At 46.0% G+C, this 17,832-nt stretch overlaps 1 protein-coding gene across 1 annotated transcript in view; it reads left to right on the forward strand.

The window, feature by feature from the left end:
- Positions 1 to 17,832, forward strand: part of SH3PXD2B (SH3 and PX domains 2B) — a 67,023-nt gene that overhangs the window by 6,655 nt on the left and 42,536 nt on the right. The window contains exons 2-3 of the mRNA XM_024753430.1: positions 244 to 320; positions 12,611 to 12,702. Of these exons, the coding sequence (XP_024609198.1) occupies positions 244 to 320; positions 12,611 to 12,702 (169 nt within the window). The remainder of the gene's footprint in view (positions 1 to 243; positions 321 to 12,610; positions 12,703 to 17,832) is intronic.

A 17,832-nucleotide genomic window follows, 5' to 3' on the forward strand; every position in this document is an offset into this window, starting at 1 on the left:
TCCCTTATCTCACCAAAACTTGTCCACTGAGCCCCACTCCCTCAAGCCCTTGCGCTAGAGCTGTGAACAGGGCTTTGGAGGACCAAGCATGGGGTCATCCAGGCCCTGTGGATGTCCAGCAGCCAGCAATTTAGGTACCACTCAGGCCTACCTACCAGAGGCAACTACATCCTCACCCTCCCAGGTTGCTGAGAGCTTGTCACTGCTCCCTTACAACGCTGTATGCACTCTCATCTCCCGCAGGCAAAATTCTCTTCCGACGGAGCCACATTCGGGACGTGGCCGTCAAGCGCCTGATACCAATCGATGAATACTGTAAGGTGAGTCTGAGAAATGCCAACACTTCCTGTGTCTCGTGTCTTCCCTGTGGGTAGTTTTGGGGTTTTTTCGTTTGTTTTTTCTTTTCCTTTTCTGACTACAGGATGCCCATTGTGAAAGATCTGTACGGGTGAAAAAAATATAAAGAAATTAGAAAAACCAATCACCCATGATCCTTCAACTCAGAGGCAACAATTCTGAAGGTTTTTACATATTTCCTTTCTCTCCTTTCTCTCTGCGTGCATTTCTTTATGGTATTGAGATCATCCCATATGTGTTATTTTTGTCGCTCTTTCTCTTTTCTCTCCTATTAAAAGAATTTCCCCATGCTATTAAAAAAAATCTTCTTGGGGCTTCCCTGGTGGCGCAGTGGTTGAGAGTCCTCCTTTCTCTCTGCGTGCATTTCTTTATGGTATTGAGATCATCCCATATGTGTTATTTTTGTCGCTCTTTCTCTTTTCTCTCCTATTAAAAGAATTTCCCCATGCTATTAAAAAAAATCTTCTTGAACCTGCTTTTAATGGTTGCATAGTATTCCACTGTGCATAAATATTCTAGAAGTCATTCAGCCAACCCCTGTTGGACAGTGCAGCTGGCTTCCAATCCCTTAAATGTTCTCAACCACGAGGGGCCTCCCTGCCTTTTGGTTATGTTTTGTTTGACTTGAGGCTGAGGTCAAGAAAGAAGCATATTTTTCTTTTGTTTAGCTTCCCTAATCTTTAGTATTTATTCCTCTAACTTAAGATCACTAGCGGTTTGATTGGAGAAGGGTAGGAATAGAAAAAATGCCTTAAAAATGGAGCAGTGAATGCTTTCTCCGCCTAAGATCAGGAGCAAAAGCAAAGTATATTTGCTCTCTCCACCTCTGATCTACATTTTACTGGAGATTCTAGCTGGTGTAAGTTGGCAAGAAAAAGGAATAAAAGGCATACAGATTAGAAGGGACTGCCTTGATTCACAGATGACATGATTCTACTGTAGAAAACCATAAGGAGTCCACAAAAAGACTTATAAATGAGCTTAGTGAGATTACAGGATTCAAGACAAATATTAAAAAATCAATTGTAGGGCTTCCCTGGTGGCGCAGTGGTTGAGAGTCCGCCTGCCGACGCAGGGGACACGGGTTCGTGCCCCGGTCCGGGAAGATCCCACATGCCATGGAGCGGCTGGGCCCGTGAGCCATGGCCACTGAGCCTGCGCGTCCGGAGCCTGTGCTCCGCAACGGGAGAGGCCACAACAGTGAGAGGTCCGCGTACCGCAAAAAAAAAAAAAAAAATCCACCTGCCAGGGGCTTCCCTGGTGGCGCAGTGGTTGAGAATCTGCCTGCTAATGCAGGGGACACGGGTTTGAGCCCTGGTCTGGGGAGATCCCACATGTCGCAGAGCAACTAGGCCTGTGAGCCACAACTACGAGCCTGAGCGTCTGGAGCCTGTGCTCCGCAACAAGGGAGGCCGCGATAGTGAGAGGCCCGTGCACCGCGATGAAGAGTGGCCCCCGCTTGCCACAACTAGAGAAAACCCTTGCACAGAAACGAAGACCCAACACAGCAAAAATAAATTAATTAATTAATAAACTCCTACCCCCAACATCTTCTTTAAAAAAAAAAAAAAAGAATCCACCTGCCAATGCAGGGGACATGGGTTAGATCCCTGGTCGGGAAGATCCCACATGCCGCGGAGCAACTAAATGCATGTGCCACAACTACTGAGCCCACGTGCCACAACTACTGAAGCCTGCGCACCTAGAGCCCATGCTCCGCACAAGAGAAGCCACTGCAACGAGAAGCCTGTGCACCGCAACAAAGAGTAGCCCCCCCTCACTGCCACTCGAGAAAGCCTGTGCACAGCAATGAAGACCCAACACAGCCAAAAATAAATAAGTAAATTATTTATTTATTTACTGGGGGGAGAAAGGAAAGACTGCAGTACTGGTGTAAGGATAGGCAGATGGACCACTGGAAGAGAACTGAGAGTCTAGAAGTAAACTCTTCAGATTTATACTCAACTGATTTTCAACAAAGGTACCAAGGAATTCAGTAGGAAAGGGTAGTCTTTTTAACAAATGATGGGATCATGGGATATCCATATGCAAAAAAATAAATTTTTAAAATTGGACTGTGACCTCACACCATGCATAAAAAATCAGCTCAACTCAAAATGGATCATAGACCTAAATATAAAAGCTAAAACTATAAAACTTCTAGAAGAAAACATAGAAGAGAATCTTCATGACCTTGGTTTAGGCAAAGAGTCTTAGATATAACACCAAAAGAGAAAAATTGATATGTTCGACTTCATTAAGCTTACACATTTCTGTGCCTCAAAAGATGTCATGAAGAAAATGAAGACATGCCACAGATTAGGAGAAAATATTTGTAAGTCATATATCTGAGAAAGGACTTGTGTTGAGACTATATAAACAACTCTTACAACTCAAAAATAGAAAGACAACCCCAGTTTAAAAATAGACAAAAGAGGGCTTCCCTGGTGGCGCAGTGGTTGAGAGTCCACCTGCCGATGCAGGGACACGGGTTCGTGCCCCGGTCCGGGAAGATCCCACATGCTGTGGAGCGGCTGGGCCCGTGAGCCGTGGCCGCTGAGCCTGCGCGTCCCGAGCCTGTGCTCCGCAACGGGAGAGGCCACAGCAGTGAGAGACCTGCGTACCGCAAAAAATAATAATAATTTAAAAAATAAAAATAGACAAAAGATTGAATAGAAACTTCACCCATGAAGACATACAATGCTTAATAAGCACAGAAAAAGTTGTTCAACATCATTAGTCATCAGGGCAATGAAAAATAAAACCATGATGAGATGCCTACACAGCCTCCAGAATGGCTGTAATCAACAAGGCACACAAGAGGTGAGGATGTGAGAGAAAGCGGAGCTCTTCATTCTGCTGGAGACATATGATGGAAACCACTTTGGGAAAACAGTTTGGTAGTTTCTTCAAAAGTGAAATGTATCATACGATTACTCTCAGGTACATACTCACGAGAAGTGAAAACTGTCCACACAAAGAATTGGATGCAATTGTTCATGGCAGCATTAATTCGTAATAGCCCCAAATTGGAAGCAATCCATATGTCTATCATCTGGAGAATAGATAAAGAAAATGTGGAACAGGCATATGATAGAATATTGTTCGACAGTGAAATCCTGATTAAGGCTGCAAGATGAAAGAATCTCAGAAACATGGTGCTACGCAGAAGAAGCCAGATGCAAAAGACTATATGTTGTATGATTCCATATACATGAAATGTGCAGAAAAGGCAAATCTGGAGAAAGCAGGTCAGTGGTTTCCTGGGCCTTGGGGCAGTGGAAGTGGAGATGGACTGCAAATGAGGTTGGGGACATTTTTGAGGTGATGGAAAAATTCTAAAACTAGAATGTGGTGATGGTTGCCCAACTCTATAATTTGAATTTGAATCATTGTGTACTTCTAATGGGTGGATTTTATGGTGCATAAATTATACTTCAGTAAGTCTGCAGAAAAAGTTTGAAGGGAGAAAGTGTGGGGATAGACACCCCTCTCTTGGCAGGAAATGTCACAGAAGGGCAGAAAATCACTCCTGATTGAGCATCTTCTCTTTACCAGACATGACCACATTTCATCCCTCCGATAACCTGGAGTACGTGTTCTTTTTCCCTTTGTGTTGATGAGGAAATGGAGGCCCAACAAAGTTACTCACAATAAGAGTATTCGAGACTTTGAGAGATGAACCCAGCCCTTTTAGGACTTGGCACTCGCATACCACTTATGGCCTCTCTAAGAAAGTACAAATTCAAGAGGCCAAAGTAGTTAAGCGCGTGTTTCCTAGAAGCAGTTAGACTCAGGCTCTTCTCTCTCCTAAGGATACCCGTAAAAAAGGGATGGCGGGCTTCCCTGGTGGCGCAGTGGTTGGGAGTCCGCCTGCCAATGCAGGGGACACGGGTTCGTGCCCCGGTCTGGGAAGATCCCACATGCCGCGAAGTGGCTGGGTCCGTGAGCCACGGCCGCTGAGCCTGCGCGTCGGGAGCCTGCGCTCCGCAACCGGAGAGGCCACAACAGTGAGAGGCCCGCGTACCGCAAAAAAAAAAAAAAAAGGGATGGCGACGAGGGGCGGGGCTCGTCGCTCAGGCCCAAAGACACCACTGCTGCCTCCCAGATCTCAGAGGAAAGTTCAGATCTTTGCTCTTTGTCCTTTTCCAAACCTCTGGAGCCTAAAATTCCTTTGTCCAGGCCCTGCTGGCAAGAACTTTGAACCCTTGCGGTCACCTTAGCCAGCTGGCAAGTTCCACCTGGTACCTTCCCAGAAACCTCAGCCCGAGTGTGCTCTCCTGCTTCTTCCCCAGCCCACCCAACTTCTCTCCAGTCACACCTTCTTCTCACCCAGGGCTTCCCAAACCCCTGGACATTTGATTTGGAAAAGGACATATAAAATCTTGGAGGGATAAGGGACAGCAGCAGCTGCCTGTATCTGGCTATGCCTGGAATGGTCCAGAGATCATGAACTGACCTGGATTAACCACAGGGAGGAAACTGCTTATGTCACCTTATGTTACATGAGCCGCATGGAAGTTACCACCCCTGCTATTAATGCATCATAAGAAGCAGAGCAGTTATTTGGGGGTTTTAGTTGGCCAAATTCCCTGGGCTTAGCTTCAAGGGTACTGCCCTCCTGGAAGGAGATGAAACCATCCCTTTTGTTACAAGGCCTGTGAAGTCTTTTAGAGACTGCTTAGACCTTTATGTAACATTTGGTCTCTGTTATTGACATTGTTGTGAGCTGACTTAAGCCGATTTGATCTATCACTGTCAGCCTTATCTTGGTAGAAATTGGTAGTTTCCAATAGGTAAAGATAGAGGAAGGCTGTAGATGTCCCCAAACCTATCTACCAGCTAGGAAGAAACTTTCTGCTCTACCAGACCCATCATAAAGTTACAGTATTTAACATAGTATGGTGTTGGCAGAACGATAGACAACTATTGGAACAAAATAGAGAAACAGACCTATGTGTATTTGGACACTTTGATACTAACAAAAGCAGCTTTGTAGATCATTGAGGAAAGGTAGGATTCCTCGGTAAATGGGTATCCGTGTTGGAAAAAACAAAAAAGATAACTAACCCCTGCCTTGCACACACATGGAATCCTTTCCAAGTACATTGAAGACCTAAATGTAAGAGGTAATTATAAAAGGTTTTAGAAGATAAAAATAGGAAAATATCTTCATAATCTCTAGGTATAGAGGGACTTCTAAAAACACAAAAAGTACCAAGCATAAAAAGATTGATTTATTTGACTACAGTAAATTTAAGGACTTCTGTTCATCAAAAGACACAATGAAAACGAGACTCGGGCTTCCCTGGTGGCGAAGTGGTTGAGAGTCCGCCTGCTGATGCAGGGGACGCGGGTTCGTGCCCCGGTCCGGGAGGATCCCACATGCGGCTGGGCCCGTGAGCCACGGCCACTGAGCCTACGCGTCCGGAGCCTGTGCTCCACAACGGGAGAGGCCACAACAGTGAGAGGCCCGCGTACCGCAAAAAAAAAAAAAGAAAACGAGACTCAGCCAAATCCTGCCACACATACAAGCATTTGTTATCAAGCAGCTCCCTAAACAGACTCTCAAGTTGTTCTATAAACTCAGTCAAATACCAGCTGTCTTGTCTGACACCGCTTTGCATGAAAGTTTCCTTAAGACAGATGCAATGGTATCCTAGTGGCAGGATCAGCTAATCCTAACCATGGTCTGACAGTGAAATCTTCAAGAAGAGGTAGAACACAGAGGGTTCAGAATCCTAGAACCAGGGTACCATGAAGAAGGATGTATAATGCTGGGCTCGCCGTGTTCTGTTCATGCAAGGGCCACCGCTCATTTCACCAGTGAAGAAAATTATTTCTAACAACTGTTATGCTAGTAAATAGAGGCTATAGTGTTGGTCAGAGGTGAAGATAGCTAAAGCCCCAAAGTAGCCTTTTCTCAAATGAGAACTTGTGATTAGAGTCTCCTACTTGCTGAAGTGTTCATTCCCGATGAGGGTACTTCAGATATTAACTCACCATTATTAGAGTGTAGGTTAAATCTAACACACACACACACACACCTATGAACGTGTAGTCCCCTGCATCGGCAGGCGGACTCTCAACCACTGCGCCACCAGGGAAGCAACCCTAATGTTTTAAAGTAAACTCTATAGGCAGTATAACAGTAGTGTTTACCAGACTCCAGTCCCTTGAGACCTCCCTTGAAGATTTTTACCATATTCTACTACCTATATTATTATTAATATTTTTCTTTATATTAATTCACTTTTTTAACCTCTTTAAAAATATATATTTTAGAGAAAATTTTATATCACAACCATAATGTGAAACTGGTATCACATACCCTAAAAGTAAAAATAAAAGCAGTGATGCAACAGCAACAAAAACTGTTTTTAAATGTAGCCAGCTTCTGTTGCTCACTACCAGAGGAAGCTCTGCAGAGCCTGGTCACGCTCGCAGGAAGCAAGTTGGGGAAGTTCTTTCTTCTAGGAATTTTGTAGTTTCAGGTCTAATGTTTAAGGCTTTAATCCATTTTGAGTTGATTTTTGTGTATGGTATAAGATAAGGGCCCAATTTCATTCTTTTGCATATGGATATCCAGTTTTCCCAGCACCATTTGTTGAAGAAGCTGTCCTCTCCCCGCCATGTATTCTTGGCACCTTTGTTGAGGATCAGTTAACCATATGCGTGGATTTATTTCAGGGCTCTTGGCAATGATCTCATGGATATGACACGAAAATCACAGGCAACAAAAACAAAAATAAAGAAGTGGGAATACATCAAACTAAAAAGCTTCTGCACAGCAAAATAAATAATCTATAGAGTGAAAAGGCAAACTACAAAATGGGAGCAAATATTTGCAAATCACATATCTGATAAGGGGTTAATCCCCAAAATATCAATATGTAAGGAACTTATGCATCTCAATAGCAAAAAGAGCTAATACCCCAATTTTTAAATGGGCCAAAGGCTTGAATAGACATTTCTCCAGAGAAGATACACAAATAACCAACAGGTATATGAAAAGTTGCTCAGTTTCGCGAATCATCAGGGAAACGCAAACCAAAACCACAATATGATATCACCTCACATCTGTCAGCATGGCTAGTATCAAAAACAATAACATGAAGTAAGTCAGAAAGAGAGAAACAAATACTGTATGCTAACACATATATATGGAATCTAAAAAAAGTGGTTCTGATGGACCTAGGGGCAGGACAGGCATAAAGACTCAGACGTAGAGAATGGACTTGAGGACACGGGGAGGGGGAAGGGTAAGCTGGGACGAAGTGACAGAGTGGCATGGACATATATACACTACCAGATGTAAAATAGATAGCTAGTGGGAAGCAGCCGCATAGCACAGGGAGATCAGCTCGGTGCTTTGTGACCACCTAGAGGGGTGGCATAGGGAAGGTGGGAGAGAGACGCAAGAGGGAGGGGATATGGGGATATATCACATATATGGGGATATATGTGATATATATGATTCACTTTGTTATACAGCAGAAACTAATACAATGTTGTAAAGCAATTATACTCCAATAAAGATGTAAAAAAAAAAACCAAAACAAGACAACAAGTGTTGGTGAGGATATAGAGAAACTGGAAGTCTTGCACACTGTGGGAATGCAAAATGCAGCCACTATGAAAAGCAGTATGCAGGTTCCTCAAAAAATTAAAAATAGAACTACCATATAGTCAAGCAATCCTATTTCTGGATATTTGTCCAAAGGAATTGCAGTCAGGATTTGGAAGAGATATTAGCACTCCCATGTTCATTGCAGCACTATTTACAATAGCCAAGATGTAGAATCAACCTAAATGTGGCCTGTACATACAATAGCATACTGTTCAGCCTTTAAAAAGAAGAAGTTCGGCAATACGCAACAACATGGATGAACCTTAAGGACGTTATGCTAGTCACAGAAAGATCAAACACTGTATGCTTCCACTGACGTGAGTTATCTAAAATCGTCAAATTCATAGAATCAGAGAGTGAAATGGTGGTTGCCAGGGGCTGGGGGGGAGGGGAAAATGAGGAGTTTCTAATCAACAGGCATGAAGTTTCAGTCAAGCAAGAAGGAATCAGCTCTAGAGGTCTGCTGTACAATGGCCAACGGTACTGTGCTATGCACTTAAAATTCTGTTGAAGACACAAACTCTCTGCTGTGCTGAGTCTTTGTTGTTGTGCGTGGGCTTTCTCTAGTTGCGGTGAGTGGGGGCTACTTTCTTGCAGCGCGCGGGCTCCTCACTGCGGTGGCTTCTCTTTGTTGCAGAGCACCGGCTCTAGGCGCGCGGGCTCAGCAGCTGTGGCTCGCGGGCTCTAGAGCGCAGGCTCAGTAGTTGTGGCGCACGGGCCTAGTTGCTCCGTGACATGTGGGATCTTCCCAGACCAGGGCTCGAACCTGTGTCCCCTGCATTGGCAGGCGGATTGTTAACCACTGCGCCACCAGGGAAGTCCCACAGCACGCTGTTGTACTTGGCACAGTTCAGAGAGCCAGGGGGTTGACTGAATGTTTATCAAGCAGCTAGTCTATGATGGAAACCTTACAGCCACTTGCTCTGTAGCACAGCCCTCCAGGATGGGTGTTAGTTATTTCCATTTTACAGATGAGCAGACTGAGGCTCAGAGGTGATAGGACATGGCTAGAGCCAGAACCAAGAGCTGGATCTGTCTGACCTTTCATGATTACACAGGCAAGCAGGACTTGCCCTCCTCACCTCTCCTCTCACCTCTGCATCGAGCAGCCATATCTGTCCAAAGGGCCAGGATCCCATGCGGAACAGAACCAGAGTTTTCTTGGAACTGCGGTTCTTTGTCATACTGACCAAACATGAGACAATTCTGGGGTATTTCAGAAGCAGAACTATTGCTGTGCCCCAGGTCATGTTTTTGCTGTTAGCCTGTCGTTCCAAAATGAAAGGGGCAAATATCGAAGCATTTGGTGCTGCCTTTTATGAGTAGCCTGGCTTTGTATTATGCTTTGGGGGTTTGGTTTGGCTTTTACCTCCTAGGATTTGCTCAAAACCTTAAAGAGAACTTGGCACTGTCGGGAGGTTTCCACGGGCCTCGTTGTCCCTTCCGCACTGGTCCATTCGGGGTCTCTGCCCATTTCAGCAGAGAGACCCCCTGTAGGCAGAAACCATGGCCACCTCAGGGCTTACCCAGGGCCACGTGTCCACGGCCAAGCCTCCTCCTCACGTCCTTTATCCAGCAGATACTTTCAACCAGGCATCAGGGTCCTCCCAGCACTGTCAAGGCATGTGGGAAGGTGCAGGAGGAAATCCTTTGGATTTGGGGTAGAGGAGCTGGAGTCGCTGGGGGGCTCAAGTCCTAGTCACTTCCCCAGAACCTCTGTTTCACCATCTCTAAAGTGGGCCAGCCCTTTCAGGGTGACATGACATGATGCAGACGAACACATTTTGGGAGTCTTCAAGTGCTGAGCCAACATAAGGGAATGTCGTGTTTGCAGTCTGGGGGGAGCCGCAAGATTTCTGCCCACGAAGCAGCCAGGACACACCACGGTCCAGCATATAATCAGCCCCTTCATTATGTGGTTCCAACTGCAAGAGCTGCAGGATTTCAGAGGAAAGAGCCCCAAGACAGCAGGAAAATGAATACTCGCTGCTCCAAACCAGAAAGAGAAGGGGGTCAGAAATGGGAAGTGGGATGTATCCACTCTCTCCCTCTTGGGCTCTCTGCCTCTGGCCTGGAAAAGGCTGGTCCCTGGGGATTTGCTACAGAGCAGGAGATACTTCAAGGCTAATAAAAAAAAATCAGTGAGCCACAAATACCAGGCCCTTAGGTCAGCATCCTTCATCCTATCTTTATCCAGCATAGAAAGTAGACAGTGACCAGGGAAGGCACCCTAGTAAAACATGTCCACTTACCTTACAGATTTCCCCACTTTAGTTCTGGGCCAGGTCATACATCAGGAGAGGGGAAGTGGCTTAAAGTCAGAGCCTGACTCAAAGGTCATGTCAGGTCAGCAACCCAAGTGACTACCAAGGGGTGAATGAATAAACAAAATGTGTTGTATACATGGGATGGAATGCTATTCAGCCTTGAAAAGGAAAGACCTTCTGACACATGCTACAATGTGGATGAACCTTGAGGACATAATGCTAAGTGAATCAACCAGTCACTTAGAGGGTAAATACTGTATGATTGCACTTACATGAGGTACCTGGAGTAGGCAAATTCATACACACAGAAAGTGGAATGGTGGTTACCAGGGGCTGGGGAGGGCTAGTGCAAAGTTGTTGTTTGATGGGTACAGGGTTTTAGTCTTACAAGGTGAGAAGAGTTCTTGGATGGATAGGTAGTGGTGATGGTTCCACAACAGTGTGAACATACTTAATGCCACTGAATTGTACACTTAAAAATGGTGAAGACCGGGGGCTTCCCTGGTGGCGCAGTGGTTAAGAATCTACCTGCCAATGCAGGGAACACACGGGTTCGAGCCCTGGTCCGGGAAGATCCCACATGCCGCGGAGCAGCTAAGCCCGTGCACCACAACTACTGAGCCTGCGATCTAGAGCCCGTGAGCCACAACTACTGAAGCCGGTGTGCCTAGAGCCCATGCTTCACAACAAGAGAAGCCACCACAGCGAGAAGCCTGTGCGCTGCAACAAAGAGTAGCCCCCACTCACCGCAACTAGAGAGAGCCCGTGCGCAGCAATGAAGACCCAACGCAGCCAAAAATAAACAAATAAATATTTTTTTGAAAAGGTGAAGACAGTAATGATCTATGTGTATTTTACCACAATAAAATTTGTGGTAAAATTTAATTTAAAAATTAAAACTTTTTAAAACTTGGAAAAATAGATCATACAGGTCAAAATACCTCTGAAAGTGTTGTAGAAGGTACCACATTGGAGACCCCCATCTATCTTTCCATTAGTCCGTCATAACCCAATGCTAGGGTTGGAAAATCACTTTGTGAGGGGGTAGCTTTTAGAGGCTTCTTCTGCGGAAGATACAAGACATGTCTCTTCCACTCCAGACTCAACACTCAGCATGGCAAGAAGGCACACGAGAGGCACCAGGGAACTGAGCCCTATCTGCGGAGAGAGCAGGGTCCCGCCTCACTCCACAGCACGCCTGTGTTGTTTAAATTCATGCCTCTGCACTAGCCCTCTCCCTGCACAGTTTATAATAGAGTGTGTGCACGAAACAACCCTACTGCGCTCAGATTTGCATCCTCAGAACCTGTGCCAGAGGGGGGCTTACGTAAACATTTGTTAAACTAAGCTCTTTCTTCATTTTGGAGCCATGTCTTTGTTTCAACTCCTTTCATAATGGGATGTACCCTATAATTCTGTCCTGTGTCCACAGAAATCGGTGTAGTGCTGGGCATAAAGGAAATGTCTATTGAATCACTGAATGAATACCTGTTAGTAGAGAAACCAGCATAATAAATGCCTGGGCCCACTTCGTGCCCCTCACCACCTCCTCCAGCCCATTGGCAGGGACAGATGAGGCTCCTGTAACTGATGAGCCGAGGGGGCAGATCAACATGGACTTGGGCATTGGGACGTCCCGGGTGTTTCAACCTTTTGTTAATCTGGGAACTTCTAACTTCTACCCAAATCATAAAATAGTCCCTTCACTTTAACACTTCAGATCCATGAGTTGGGACATGCAGACATGTTGGAAATAACCTAAATGTTCACCGGTAAGCAGCTAGTTGAATAAAACATGAGATATCTATCTGATAGACACCAGTATCCAGTAGAGATGGTGATGTAGAAGAATAATGACATGGCATGAAATTCACAATTTTTATTTTTATTGAAGTGTAGTTGATTTACAATGTTATATTAGTTTCTGCTGTACAGCAAAGTGATTCAGTTATACATATATATATTCTTTTTCATATTCTTTTCCATTATAGGTTATTACAAGATATTGAATATAGTTCCCTGTGCTGTACAGTAGGACCTTGTTCACAATTTATTGCTTTGTCTAAATATGTACATATTATTTGTCCAAATATGCCTGTAATATATATGTGTGTATATATACTGTGTGTGTATGTGTGTGTGGTCCCCAAACCAGCAGTGGCAACATCACCAGGGAACTTGCTAGAAATGCACATTCTCAGGCTCCACGCCAGACCTACTGAATCTGAAACTCTGGGAGTAAGGCCCAGCCCCCCAGGTGATCCTGATGCCTGCCCAAGTCTGAGGACTCCTGACTTAATGGCATTCCTGACACCCCTTCCCTTCCTTTGGGCTCACCTGTGTGTCTCTTCTCCAGGCCCTGATCCAGCTGCCCCCCTACATTTCTCAGTGTGATGAGGTGCTGCAGTTCTTTGAAACGAGACCTGAGGACCTGAATCCCCCCAAAGAGTAAGTTGGTTTGTGGATCTCCTTAGAGCATACTCTAACAGCCCTCCTTCCTGCTGGGCCGGCCAGCCCCAGGAGGAATGGGAGGAAAGCTAAGTAAAAATTAAACTAGATTACATCAGTGGAGCCCCTGCCGGGCCTCACTTCATGTAGTCTTCGTAGTGACTGCAGGTAGCCATAGCTGAGTTTTACAGGTGAAGGAAGCTGGCTGAGTGCACTACTGAATTCCCTAATGCCCTGTGTTTACCCACCATACCTGAACAGGGGAGACGGTGAGCCCTTGAGGCAGAGACTGTGTGCCTTGTCCTCAAAGGTAGATGTGCCCAGGACCATCAGGGATGTGAGTGAGTGACTGACTGAGACCTGCTCAAGGTCCCATCGCTAGTGAATGACGGGGCCAGGGTTTGATCTCACTTCTCCCCGCGGTAGACAGGCTGCGCTCCCAGATGCCAGGCAGTGCATCTCCCCAGCCCCGCAGTGCACATCGCACAGAATCTCAATACCACCCGCCTGCTGGCCTTTACACACCAAGAGTTGATGGCACCAACAGCTGTGCCAGCATGAAACACTGACTGATGCATTATGCTTTTTTAAAAGCCCTTTTCGGGGAAAGGCATCATATACGTCTGCAGAAAGAAAGGATCTGTCTAATGGAGAAATCGCAGTGGGGGAGGAGGACACAGACCACAGGTGCTGGGCTGTCCTGAGTCACAGGAGCAAGAGTTGGCAGGGTTAGGGGTCCACTGGGGCCCCGTCAGGAAGGGCTGAGAAGTGCCAGCCAGGCGCTGTTATGGGAGAAGTGTGAACTGGTCCTCTTAGTTCTGAGTGTAACTCACTGCCCAGGACAGCAGTAATGACCCAGGCTTACATCGGTTCAGCGTTCACGTGCTAAGCACTTTATGTAGGCTGAGCTAGAAAAACTCATGTTGCTTTCTAGAAGTGAATCTGGTGAACTCACAAAGCTTACTTTTTAAATAGACCTGTAAGGAAAGCAGCAAAGAGCTTTAACACATGAAATCAGGCCATTTATATATATACACGCGGCTACATGCAGAATCAAGTTCGGAGATCACAGAGGGTGAGCTGATCGCTCAGGACTAATGGCTTAACTACCACACAGATGAAACTTTCTACAGTCAACATATTGCAATAAATACCATTTCCTGTGACAAGCACGGAGTAAGTGAATACAGCTTCTCAGAGCCAGCACACAGAAGCATGGGAATGACATTCCGTAAGGGACCACAGTAAATCTTTTGAATCAAAACATCGCAAGGGAACGTCTTGCCAACACATGAATTTCTTTTGAAAAGATACAGAATAAGTGTAAATCTGCTAAGGGGCCTGCAGCCCATCCTGGCTAATATTTCTGTTCTTGGTGTCTTTAGCATCTGTGCCTGGTAAACAGTCCCCAGCTTTTATGGACATAACAAGACATGGTGATAAATTCTCAAGGGACCTTTGTCTACAGTGCTCCCAGGCAGTCAGGGTTAAACTGCTAACTCAGGCTGGTAGCCCCTGGCTTTGATTCTAATTTCTAGGTGAAGTGAATCAAAGAATATGGAGCTTAACATATTCAGTTTCTACTTCATTCTATCACAAAACTGCCAGGTAGGAGCTGTCGTTCCCATTTTACAGATGAGGAAGTTGAGGTTCAGAATAAGGAAAGAGACTCGCCCAGGGTCACACGGGTTGGAAGAGGCGAGGTGGACCTTCCCCAGGTCTGCCTGAGCCTTCACATAAGCTCTGTGTGTGTGCCTCCCACAGAAGGGACAACTGGGCTTAAGAGTCTGGGTGAGTTTGGGTTTGCATTTGGGTGCATCCAGGTTCAAATCTCGCCTCTACCACTCATGGGCTGTGTAGCCTTGGGCCTCGATTTCACCCCTTGTGAAATGGGAATAGCAGTGAGCCTCACAATTACAATGGTAATGGAATGGCTGCCGCAAGTAAAAATTCCAGGCACCTGCCAAGCGCTCAAAAAGTGGTGGCCCATGGTATTTTTCCCTCTCTGGATACCCAACTGTAGGTGTTTTTACTCCCAGAGTTGTTCAAGACGTCCAGTTGATGGACTTTCACAAGGAAGGTTGCTTGGCCACTTTTAAGCCGAGTGGTTCCGGGCAGCCTGTTCCCCACCCCTGCGCCTGTCTCCTGTCTCGTGGTGACATCTAGATTTTCTTCTACCTCGTCTCAGCCTCCCAGAGATCTTAACTTTGGGGAGGATCGTGGACCATTTGGAGAATCCAATAAAAGCTTTCTTTCTTCTCCCGAGAAAAATGCCCCCTGTTTCAGGAGGTCCTCAATTGTGCCAAATCCCGTTCAGGGACTTGAGGTTAAGAATCGCCGCCCAGGCGCCCCTTCTGAATGTTAATACTCAGATGTCTTTGGCCTCCTGCCTGGCGAGGATGGTGAGTGGGTCCCCAGCTCCGAGCAGGCATCAGCCCAACTTATCGACAGAGATGGGAGAGAGCCAGGCCAGGGGCAGCCCGCTGTGCTTGAGAAGAGTCCAGGCACCTTCGTGCAGGAAGGAAGGACACTGGGGAACATAGGGTGGGAGCCAGCCCTCTAGAGGAGCTGGCATGTCAGGGAGGCTGTTTGGGGGCTTTGTCATGCTCTCTGGTGGCCACAGCCCCACATTCCCTACTTGCTGGCTGGCTTGGGCTTCTAGAAGGAACATAGGACTGGGAATTCTAGACCCAGCGCTGTTCCCGGTCCGGAGCACCAGCGTTGTTCATCCATTCAGGAAATAGGTATCGAGGACCTGCTGAATGCCAAGCCCACGGGCTGGGCACGGGGGGACAAAGAGATGACATGGCAGATGCAGTCTGTGCCCACAGGGAGCTTCCAGTCTGCTGGCCAGACAGCCAGCTGTTCCACCCGGGCAGAGCAATCCCCTCCCCTCCCCTTCTGCCTCACTTACTTCATCTGTGAAATGAGACCACGTCACCTGCCCCACCCACATTATGGGGTTATTGGGAGACTGAAATGAAATAATGGTGGGAAAATTAGGACATGCTCAGCAGCTAGTTTTCTGGAGTTTGGGGGCTGAAATCGTGGTGAGCCCCCCTGGGTATTATGCTTGATAATTCAAAAGATAGACCTGTTCCCCAGTTTCCTGGAGTTAGAGTTTTGTTCCTATACTTTTAAGGTAAATCCATTTCCTCACTTCTTCAATGGGAATAATAGTACAGTCGTCCCTCATTACTGGCAGGGGGGTTGGTTCCAGGACCCCCCATGGATACCAAAAGCCACGGATGCTCAAGTCCCTTATATAAAATGGCATAGTGTTTGCACATAACCTACGCGCATCCTCCCACATACTTAAAATCATCTCTACGTTACTTATAATACCTGATACAATATAAATGCTCTATAGTTGCCAGGCACACAGCAAATTTAAGTTGTGTTTTTTGGAACTTTCTGGAATTTTTTTCCTGAACATTTTCAATCCGAGGTTGGTTGAATCCATGGATGTGGGACCCACAGTCACTGTGAGGCTTGAATCTATGTGTGTGAAGTGCTGAGCACAGTGCCTGGCACATAGTAGGTACACAGTTTTCACATCTCCTTGGCTGCCAGGGCCAAGATGCTTGGGTTCTGCGATCTTTTATGAGATGGTAAGAGAGAAGCTAATTGATCCGTTTGATTGTTGTACATCACTGGAAGAAGTGGGTACCATGTGGAGATGCTTGTTCTCATAGGGGAGGACCAGAATCTTTCATCTCAGGCCTTCCAGATGGCTCTCCCTTCCCCCACATCTCTGGGCGAAAACCAGCAAAGACAGGGTCAACCATTCAAGTGTGTTAACTCGCCAAACATTTCCCACAACTGCCACCCACACTGAAAGTCCAGAAAAACAAGCCTAGTTCCTGCCTTTGGGGCCTTAGGGGCCAGTGGACATTTTTTGAGCTTTTTTTTTTTTTTTTTTTTTTCCGGTATGCGGGCCTCTCACTGTTGTGGCCTCTCCCATTGCGGAGCACAGGCTCCGGACGTGCAGGCTCAGCGGCCATGGCTCACGGGCCCAGCCACTCCACGGCATGTGGGATCCTCCCGGACTGGGGCATGAACCCGCGTCCCCTGCATCGGCAGGCGGACTGTCAACCACTGCGCCACCAGGGAAGCCCTGAGCTATTTTTATTATTGATTTGTACAGGCTGTTTATATAGTAAGTAATTAGCCTTTTCCGTATTTGTGGTAAATATTTGTCCCTTTTATTGTGCATTTGTATCTTGTTCCTGGATTTTATGATGTACGTAAGTTTTATATTTTTGTGAAGTCAAATCCAGTGACCAATTTTTTAGTTGTGATTTCTTTCATTTGCTTTCAGTCTAAGAAGGACAGTCACCATTCAGACACAAGATAGTTCCCTTAATTTTTTTCTAGTTGATTTATGCTTTGGGTTTTCTTTTAATATTTACTCATTAAATCAATTAGAATTCATTTCAACATTTGGCATGTGGTGAAAATCTAAAGTTTTTTCCTCTGGTTAGAACCTTTTGACCGGCTAGAAGAAATCTTATTGCTCCATTTATTTAAAAACAAAAAAGACCACAATCTGTAGTGTTTAATGATCACTTCCCTTTCTTCCTTCAGGAATAATACAAGAGAAAAACAGCACCTGCCCTCAGAGGGGCTTCTATACTGGTGGGAAAGGCCATGTGAGCATGTGGATACGTGTGGCCTGTGCGTACACGAACACATGCACAAATAGAACATCCACTAAAAATACAAAACACAGCCTAGGCTGTACCCCAAGAAAGCACAAAGTAACAGCTGAGATAAGCTAACCAGCATCCTGCTGAAATAGATGTATTTAGTTCCAAGAGGCTTCCTGGAAGGAAAGAGATGTTTTCAATCTCTTTGTGTGTTCCCCTCTGTGTGACCTTGGACAAGTGACTTGACTTCTCTGAGCTTCTCTTTCCTCATCAGTAAAGTGGGCATGGCTAACCTTGCTCTCATCTTGGTTAGGCAATATCCTGCTCATAAAAGGTAGTGATAGTGTCAGGCACATGGCAGGTGCTTACCTAGTGATGCCTTCCTGTCCTTAAGCCGGCCTTTGAAGGAAAAGGGAGGGAGGGAAGGAAGGAAGCGGGGAGGAGGGAAGGAAGGAGAGAGGAAGGAAAGGAGGGAGGGAGG

This window comes from Neophocaena asiaeorientalis, unplaced genomic scaffold (genome assembly GCF_003031525.2).
Source record: "Neophocaena asiaeorientalis asiaeorientalis breed wild unplaced genomic scaffold, Neophocaena_asiaeorientalis_V1.1 scaffold268, whole genome shotgun sequence".
Classification (NCBI taxonomy): Eukaryota; Metazoa; Chordata; class Mammalia; order Artiodactyla; family Phocoenidae; genus Neophocaena; species Neophocaena asiaeorientalis.